Source organism: Labrus bergylta, chromosome 1, assembly GCF_963930695.1.
Source record: "Labrus bergylta chromosome 1, fLabBer1.1, whole genome shotgun sequence".
NCBI classification, from domain to species: Eukaryota; Metazoa; Chordata; class Actinopteri; order Labriformes; family Labridae; genus Labrus; species Labrus bergylta.
Window position 1 is genome coordinate 6,950,998 of NC_089195.1, and position 9,595 is coordinate 6,960,592.

A 9,595-nucleotide genomic window follows, 5' to 3' on the forward strand; every position below is an offset into this window, starting at 1 on the left:
GAATTGTTTTAATTAGCATTGTGTCTGAATTTGCAGCTGTTTCTCATAATGGAAATCTGCAAATGTTTAGGACAGTTGTGCTTGTCCTTGTGGTTCAACACTCCTGGATGGTGAATAATCCAACATTTGGATGACATAATGAACCCAATGATTTTCTTGGCAGGTGCACGTAAGTGTGCACATCATACTAAATCCATATATTTACTAACAGAAGTATCCAAATGGAGACACAGCACCAGTCCTGGAGGTTGTCGGTGTCATTATATTGGTGATTGAATCTTCTTTCACAATGGATAGGCTGTGCTCTGTCACCAGACAAAACTGTTGCAGAGTCACTAAATCGACACATTCTATCAGACTTTTTTATGCTCTTATTGATTTCATCCTCCACTACTGGTAGAAGATTTCATCCCATCCATAGCTGAGGCAGGCGTGCTCCATTGTGCAGTTTCTAATGATCATTGTAATGATGGCTTGTCCATCTTTGATAAGAAACAGCACGCCCCTCATTAAAGGGCCCAGGGCCCCGGTTCTCATGGCTGCCGGTCGGTCCCCGCAGTCAGACAGCAGGCGAGGGCGGCGAGACGACACCCGCGGCACACGCCTGTTGACCGAGCCACAAAGCAAAAGCGTGTGACACTCGCCCCACCCCCGCCAATCCTATTGTCCTCCCCGTGGGTCCCACAGACAAGACCAACCCTGTTACCACCCCCCCCCCCCCTTCCTCCACACCCCCCTCATCCTTGCAAGCCATGAAAAACCACAACACACACTTGTACTGCCTTGTCACACACACACACACACACACACACACACACACACACACACACACACAAATACAAACACACACTCCCTTTCATTGCCTCTCTCCCCTTCACAATCAATTTTACCAATCAGCTGATCTCTCTCTTTCTCACACGTCCACCAGGGGTTGCCCTCATCCCTCCTTCTCCTCCCCCCATCCTCCTGCCTCACCTCCCCCATGTGCCATCAGCTGCTATGCAAGGTGGAAATCCATCATTGTGTGTAAAGAAGGTGCTCCCAGCATGCTGCTTAGCCATTACCATACCCACATACACTCTTGTGTGGGGTGTGGGGGGTGGGGGGCGGGGGCGGGGGGTTGTTTGGTCCAGGAGGGTTTTTTTTCTGATTATTCGTGTGTATGTATGAGTGTATGTGTATTTATATGTGTGGCGGTGGTGGTGTTGGGGGGGGGGGCTCTAATTCACTGATTCACATGCAGACAGTATTTCTTGGAGGAGGGTGTGGCAGGTGGGTGCGGTCTGGCTTTTTTAGTTAGGGATGCTGGTTGATGGCGGTGATGTAGGATGGAGGAGTGAAGAGGAGGAGGGAGGCAGAGGAAAGGAGGGGGTTGATGATGAGGAAGGAGGAGGAGGAGGAGGGGGTTGCTGCGGCTGCCGGGGTCAGGCCTGTGTGTCCTGGGAAAGTTGGGTTCTCCATTTAAATCTGCACATGTTGCGGCCTTCTGGTGGCTGCGTGAATGCGCATGGTGACAGATGGCCCCGGCCCATAACTATAGAGTCCGAGCAGCCCGGTCCCCCGAGGGAAGGAGAGGAGGAAGAGAGAGAGAGAGAGAGAGAGAGGGTGCAGGGGAGGAAGAGGAGAATGTCGCCCTCAGCTGATCCCATCAATAAAGAGATGAGAGAAGGAGGAAAAGCAGAAGACGAGGAGGAGGGTCATCGGTGTGTGTGTGTTTTTTATCTACATGCATGTGTTTTAGAATGGGGGAGGGATGGGGGTCTTAATCCCAAACTCTAAATTGAGTTAGTGTATTTGCCTGGTCTGCAAACTCCAATAGGAGGCCTGGGGTCCCCAAAGATTCTGATTAGGTGTCTAGTTTATCAGATGTTGGAGCAGGAGGAGGAGGAGGAGGTAGACTGTTTGTACATGAGAAGAATAGCAGCATTGTATGTTCTCTGTGTGTGTGTGTATGTGCTTCTGTGTGCATGTGTGTGTGCAGACATGGTTTATGTGTTTTTGGGTTTTGTGCCAGCTCTGTTAACAGAGCTGCCCGATGTCTCCATTGACAGAGCAGGAAGATCTCTGACTCTTCATTAATCCTGTTAAGCAGTGATGTCATCGCCTGGTTAAAGATTATTTTCAGCAGATTTTAAAACCCGGAGACGTTGTGCCTTTTGAACAGTTCCTCTATCTTTATGAGGAACAACTTCAGTTTTAACATGTAGAGTGAGGACAATCCTGTTGCAAAGTTCGTACAGATTTTTATAAGAAATTTGCAAACTTTTTTAAAAATTTCAACAAATTTATATATTCATCGCCGCAACAATCACAGAAAAGGGCAATGAAATCCTGGAGGGTCTCGTAAATGCTTACTGAGCGTTAAGACAAGGTTAGAGTGAGTATTACTATATGTGAAGATTAAAAAGTTGGACGATATCCCATTGTAATACTTGTATGCTTTATCACGACATGCCTGTTATATGTTAGTTATGAAATCATAACATAGGGTGAAGCAAAAACTTTTTTGAGGGAGCTGTTTTGGCATTTTTGCCAAATGCCTCTATGTCATGCTTTACTTTTTGAGTGACATGTTGTAAATATTTTGTTAGACAGGTTGATAAACCCTTTATAGTGTAAAATGTTAAGATTAGACTCCTTTCAGTAGAGGGAAATTGTAGGTGTTATGAAAGGGATTATGGCAAGCTTTATATTATATGTTCAGCATTGTTCCGCACTTCCATAAGCCTTGTTTCCTCTTAAGCCCCTTTCAGAGTGCGACTCTGCAACAGCGCCTTATAGAAGCTCGTCCATCATCATGTCTTTGTCATTCATATTGAATTCGGCAACAGTGTGATATTGGTGCCCCAGTCTGTGAGTTCACATTGCCAAAGGTGCTGCATAGGCACAATGTGTAGAATAGTGAGAGCTCCACATACACACTCAGACCTGCACACACACAGCGCTGTTCTCCCCTGCTGTCTCTGCAATCCTGTCTCTGTAACACCTCTGTTACCCTTGGAGTGGCACAAAGGTGGGATCAGTGACGTTCATTTTGAAGGCCAAACTACACGGACGTTGGCCTTAAACAGGCATAAAAGGGCTTTCGTCTCACGAAGGTTCTAAGAGTAAGTATGAGAGAGAAACAAGCCCTTTTGTGCAAAATTGCTGTATCTTGGGGCGCAGGTGGCCTAGTGCTTAGTACGCGTGCACCATGCATGGGGGCTGTGGTCCACAAGGTGGCAGCCCATGTTTGAATCTGGCTTGTGACTCCTTTCCTACATGTCACTCCCCACCTTTTCTTGCTCTTCTGAAACAGTCTCACTCTCGCCTCTGTAACGCCTCTGATACTACCACCAAAGACGGTACAAAGGGCGTTTTTTTACCCCATTATGCCTACGGGACATTCAGATTGAATGTGTAACGTCACAGGGGCGTAAATATTGCGGTTTGAAACGACAGTTTGAATAGGGCTATGGTGTAACTGTGTTATTTCTCCTCAACTAAAGTTGTTGTTTCTAGTGGCTGAAGAAAAATTGTCACAAATACAATCTGGAGGAGTTTGCAGGGATCGGTGTCAGACCCACTGCACTACAACCCGTGTCTGTTCTCTTTCATTAGATGTCGAATACGAATTATTTGCAACAGCCATTGACTAAATATAGAGATGGAAAATATGTTTCCATTTCATTTGAGTCTTTTCCGAAAACAAGGCGTGAAATTAATGTTTTATCCCTTCCGATGAAACATCAAAGATCGCTCAGGTGGGTACAGTTCACAGCAGAACAGATCCTTGCCTCGGTTTGAAACAGACACTCGAGGTTATGGAACATTCAGTATTTGTTACGTGTCTCACCGTTCCTCCTCTATTCTGCTTATACAGTGCACACAGCACAGCAGGAGCCACCTTTGTCAAAAGAGCTGTCAATCACGCCCTTTTCATAGCATTGAATAACTTATGAACTAACATTCTTGGAAGAGCGAACACTTACGCATAAATCAGCATGATAAGAACTAACTATACTGACAGGAAACCAAGTTTGACAAAAAAAATATTTTTGACGTGTATTATGATTTATAGGTTGACTCATGTCCCATCTGTTAAGATGGAGGAGGCGGGGCTTATGACCTACCCTGCAGCCAGTAAGTAGGGGGAGCTCCAAATGTTTTGGTCTCACTTTTGGGAAGCTGTCATGTTGTCCATCTCTTTATACAGTTTATAGTCACAGCCCTTAGCTTCTCATAAGACACAATGTGGCCTTTAGCATCTACATTCAACAGAACTTTAACAAACTGTGACATCAATGCTTTCAGAAGATTCTTGGATGCTAACTCTAACTTCTTTTAGTGACGTAGTAGGAAGACCCAGATATCTCTTTTGGAACCATATGAAAATGTTTTGCAGTTTTAACCTACCCCATGTTAACCCTGTTGTTTTTGTTATCCTAACAATAGGAATGTAGTAAGCAGGTGACAACTGATGGCCAGTCACCTGATAATTCCTTTACACTGGGCCTACGCACAATTACAGACAACGATATTGCATTGTGTGTGTGTGTGTGTGTGTGTGTGTGTGCGTGCGTGCGTGCGCACGTCCGTGTGTGTGTGCGTGACAGAGAGAGAGAGAAGACGTCCTGTTCTTGTTGTTGGTGCGCATGGTCTCACTCCCACTCAGTGGTGTTTTTGGTGCTGATCTATGCATGGCAACACATTATGCCTCCCACACACACACATTCACAGACACACAATCTTTATATGTTGTCTTTGTGCAGCTTCCTGAGGGAAGTGCAACCACATGAAGGTACTGGCTGTTTTTTTTTTTGTCATTAATCATTCGAGAGACTGAAAGAAACGAAAAGGAGAGTCTGATTATTTGCTGAACACACTAATACCACTATTTTCAAATATTCAAAATTGACATTAAAAGTATAATTTGTAAAACTTTTTTTTAATTCTTCATTCTTAAATATTATTTGAGTTATTTCCTCAATTTTTCTTTCCTAACAGAAGAATGCTGAACATAGTAAGGCTGTTAACAATGGGGAAAAAACAGCACTCAAGTTGATTTCTTTTTAAAACAGACACATTTGGGAATGATTTAGATGTATTCTCTATTTTAGTTTAGTCAAGGTTTATTGACATTTTTTTCTCCTTGCAGCCTCCTCTCTCCTCTTTTGATGTTTTAATCTGTTTCCAGCTCCAGACCTCTCTCTCTCTCTCTCTCTCTCTCTCTCACTCACTCTCCCTCTCTCTCTTGCGGTTCTGGTGATGATTCATGCTGCATCTCCTCCTTCAGTCTCCGCAGTTGACGGGATTACACCACTAGGGGGTGTTCATCTTTCATGTCATCTCTACAGTATGTCCCTCTTTACTTTTTTTATGTAGAGGACCCCTAAACTGACCCTTGTTTAAAAGTGAAACCCATCTGATTTAGTTTTTTGTTCTTTGGTGTTTTATTATGGTAAGTGTATGAACATTATGACCAAAATAGTAAATTATTCAGTTTTTGTGATAAATATTGATGGTATATTGAGAACAAAATATTGCCGAATTTTTATATATGAATGTATCGTAAAAAACATGCATCGAATATTTAGAGGATTAATTCCAATAAATAATGAATAATGGGGACATAGACAAAGACATAAAAGAAAGTAATGTGTTTATGAAATAATTGTATTCATACGCATTTGTTTCCCCCCCTCTATTTTTCTAGCATTTATTTACTTTTTTGGTGTAGTTCATTTATTTTTATTTAAAAGCTGTGTTGTCAGACAGCTGTTGTAAGAAATCCTTCTTCTTCTTCTTCTTTGCATTAACATAAATGCAATGCATTACATTACACTACTGAAGTAGTTGTATTTCCATTTTTATTAGACCAAAGCTGGAGACACACTAGCCTATATGGCTGACTAAATGGGATAAAGCTGTCCAGAAAGCTCAGTTGATTTCACTTGGAAAGCTGCTGAGCTTCATATGGTGCTGTGCACGGTAAGCCTCTTAGGAATCACGACCACAGCAGATGTAGCGAGAATGCCAATCAGGAGCTCCTGCTGAGCGGAGAAACTCGCCGGCTGTGCCACTGCGCGACTCAATTCTGCCAAAGCGCAAAAGACACAGTCCTAAATATATTGTTTGGCGCTTCCTGTTTGCACTTCACAAACCTTGACCTGCTGCAGACATACGTGAGCTGTCAATGAGAGCATGTAGAGCGCAAAGTCTCCAAAGAATCTGAACCGTCAGACAGCTACAACAAATCCTCCCGCTCGCAGAGCCATGCTTCCGCAGGATGTCGGGATGCAGAAGCCACGGCGTGTGTCAGAGCCTCTGTGCGGGGTGGACACCCCCGCGGTCCCGCCTCGGCTCTTAAAGAACCGGGAGTTCCCTCTGGCCGTGAAGCGGCGGCGGTCAGGTTCCGCACCTGAGCGCAAGGTGAACTGCGTCCTGGTTGGAGATGGAGCTGTGGGCAAGACGAGCCTGATCGTGAGCTACACCACCAACGGCTACCCAACAGATTATGTTCCTACAGCGTTTGACAACTTCACAGGTAAACTAACAATGGAGATTAGAGTTGGAGTTACGCACAAGTTTTACTCAAACCTGGGAGTTTACATTTATTGAATCTGTTTGGTTTATTCGCTTATATGCCAAATGTCTCTGTTGTAGAGCCTGTATGTTGTGTTTTATTCCCTACATTTCATCAATGGTGAGGAATGTGAATGCCAATTCGGCTGATTGTCTAAAACGTATGGGTTGCATTGTTTTTCTTCTCAGTGATGGTTGTTGTTGACGGAAAACCTGTGAGACTGCAGCTCTGTGACATGGCTGGACAGGTAAGCTGCGCCTTTGACCCTTTCTTTGAGTTAAAAGCCGATATAATCGTAGATAGTATTTAACAAACCTGAACATATGATCGCTGTATGAAAAGTGCATGCATTCAATCACATTTTGTTTTGCAAATTTTCGCCTTCTTTCTGCTCAATCGTGGTAGAAATGGGGTCTGGTTGATGGATCAATCAATGTAAGTCATTAGTGATCAATAGTCCGTAGTCCTTGCTGTGTTTGTGTTTGTTGCCCCCTGCAGCTTGCTTTAAGCCCTGAACGGAAATCCAGAAAGACCCGTTTAGTTTTTACCACCCCACTGTGCAAAGTAGTCATAACTCCACAGTTTATAGCGCCTCCTGGAGGATTTAACGGAGACTGTAATTCATCAGCTTAGAAGCCACCCCTGCCATCCTGCAGCTCCAATGCCCCCCTTAAGTTCTACAATTGGTACTATTGGTTAAGTGTTAAGGGTAAAGTGTTAAAAAATTCCATTTAAGGACTTGCTATCAAAAATCCTGTTTACCTGATTTTTTTTTAATCAAAAAGAGAATTTATTTACATTGTTTCCAAATACAACACAACCAATCTTTCTTTTTCGGAATTTTTGTGAGTTATTTTGTATGTTTAAAAGACACCATATATTAAAATTGAGAGCTTACATTTGATTTAAAATTAATTTGCAATGTAGAAAACCATTTTAGGTCTCTCAGGCATTTTCTTTCTGTAAATAAAACTATTAAGTTAAGTCAGTTGTACCAGATTGATTCTGAGCTATTACAAAGGCAGCTCTTTAAGGAATTCACTGTAAATGAGCCGCATGTTGGTGAGATGATGGTAAAGACTCACAAACACATTGTTCTTACCTCTTCTCTTTGTTTCTTAAAGGACGAGCTGGAGCGCCTCCGCCCGCTCTGCTACAAGAATGCAAATGTCTTCCTCCTCTGCTACAGCGTGGTCCGCCCCTGCTCTTTTCGCAACCTGATTGACAGGTGGGTCCCTGAGATCCAACAGCACTGTCCTGGAGTGCCCGTGGTCCTTGTGGGCACACAGCTGGACCTTAGGGAGGATGTCCAGGTGCTGATCAACCTGGCACAGATACAGGAGCGTCCGGTCAGCTCTGAGGAGGGTATGCAGCTCGCCCAGGAGCTTGGGGCGGTGAGCTTTGCAGAGTGTTCGGCGCTGACCCAGAAGAACCTGAAGGACACATTTGATTCAGCAATCTTAGCCAGCATTGGGCAGACCGACATTTGCAGTGTCCAGCAGCAGAGGATGACTCTCAGGAAGAAGACCCCTGATAAAATCAAGAGCCTTTCTGAGACCTGGTGGAGGAGGATCAACTGTCTTATGGGAGAGCAGAGCTGTGACTTCAAATGAACAGCTGCATAATGTCAAACCTGGGTCAGATCATGAGTGCGGATATTTGGATCCATAAGGTTCCCAGATGGGTGGGGATCATTGCTACACAGGACAGCACTTCAAGTTTCAGAAAGAGTTCAGAAATAATTTATATATATTCACTGGATCTGCATATAGACAAAGAATCTGTATTTATTTGACATGACTCAGGCTTTGGATTGTTGGGGTTTTTGTTTGTATTGTCTAAGTTGTATTGTCTATCAGCATTTCAGATGGCTTTGCCTGTTTGTAGAAAAACTGTCCTTGTAGGGAGCATAAGATTTGGCATGCAATACATTTGAACATAATCCTCATTCCTATCAGTGATCATCTGACAACAATTTAGCTTCAACTCATCGCTCCAAAAAAAACATCTGCATGCAAGTTTACCTAACAAACAAGAGCAATGCACACTTACATTACGTTAGCTGTCTTCTTTTAATGTTAATTGGCACACCAGCTTTGTGGTGAAACTTTGTCACAAGTACAAAATGATTTGACTTACTACGAAATAATTTGATTGTTTGAAAATGTAAGATCTCTTATTTTGTCTGATTTTTCTCACGACAAGGATAACCCCACCAACCTCCAAGAAGTTATACCAATCCTGAAATAAATCCAGACCCAGGTTTGGTTTGGTGTAATGCTTTGAATCTGACTGTCCAACAGTCTAAAGGAGATTTTAACTTTGATTGTGTCTTAAAGTATGTTGTCACTTTTCATCCTAACAGCACTAGAACTGTGATTGAATGTTAGTTTATAGGTTATTTATTTATTTATTTATTTATTTATTTATTTATTTATTTATTTATTTATTTATTTATTTATTTATTTATTTATTTATTTATTTATCTATTTATCTATTTATCTATTTATTTATTTATTTACATTTTCTCTATGCCATTCATTGCTGATCATGGAACATGCTCAGAAGCCTTGATTAAAATTTCTAACAACTGAATACTGTTTACGATCATTTCAGTCAAGAAAAGAACATTGGAATGCTGTAAATCTGTTTATATCTGATCGAAGGAAAAACAATTTCTTTTGAAGATAAAATATGCAAAGACTTGATCAGTGTTCACCTGCTTCTGCAAGAATTCATGCTCTTTATCCTTCAATAGCTGGAACACAACATGTTGTCAGGGTAATCTGGATCAAGTGTCATTGATTGTCTCATCTCAGCTCCCTGATCCTCCTGACCCAGACCAGCCTGACATAGTAGGCCTTGTGTGAACAAAAAAAAAGAAACATTAACTGTGTCAACATTTTGTACACAGACAGTTAGAAGCAGAGTGATGCGTAGGATTTGGTGGTAAGAGAGGTATCAACACTTTGCTCAGCTTTGCTCTCTGACTCAGTGGCAGCCTGGTGAGGGCGCGTCAGGTCACAGCCT

General features: G+C 42.7%; 1 protein-coding gene across 3 annotated transcripts; it reads left to right on the forward strand.

Annotated features, from left to right (window-relative positions):
- Positions 1-3,231: 3,231 nt before the first annotated feature.
- On the forward strand, positions 3,232-9,160 carry LOC109988176 (rho-related GTP-binding protein RhoU). 3 transcript variants are annotated; one of them, XM_065952513.1, is made up of 5 exons: positions 3,232-5,335; positions 5,857-6,526; positions 6,754-6,812; positions 6,971-7,000; positions 7,690-9,160. In XM_065952513.1, the coding sequence occupies exons 2-5, from the start codon at positions 6,256-6,258 to the stop codon at positions 8,176-8,178; spliced, it is 849 nt and encodes a 282-aa protein (XP_065808585.1). In that variant the 5' UTR covers positions 3,232-5,335; positions 5,857-6,255; the 3' UTR covers positions 8,179-9,160. The 3 variants fall into 3 exon arrangements, with proteins under 3 accessions (XP_065808585.1, XP_065808582.1, XP_020495242.2); XM_065952510.1 differs by having other exon boundaries at positions 3,232-6,526; XM_020639586.3 differs by lacking the exon at positions 6,971-7,000 and having other exon boundaries at positions 3,583-6,526.
- Positions 9,161-9,595: the final 435 nt, after the last annotated feature.

Bases quoted from the DNA above. Each gene is read 5' to 3' on its own strand.
- LOC109988176 (XM_065952510.1), top strand. From the start codon at position 6,256: ATGCTTCCGCAGGATGTCGGGATGCAGAAGCCACGGCGTGTGTCAGAG. The intron at 6,813-6,970 runs GTAAGCTGCGCC...CAATCGTGGTAG, and splicing joins TCTGTGACATGGCTGGACAG to AAATGGGGTCTGGTTGATGG. The intron at 7,001-7,689 runs GTAAGTCATTAG...TGTTTCTTAAAG, and splicing joins TGGTTGATGGATCAATCAAT to GACGAGCTGGAGCGCCTCCG.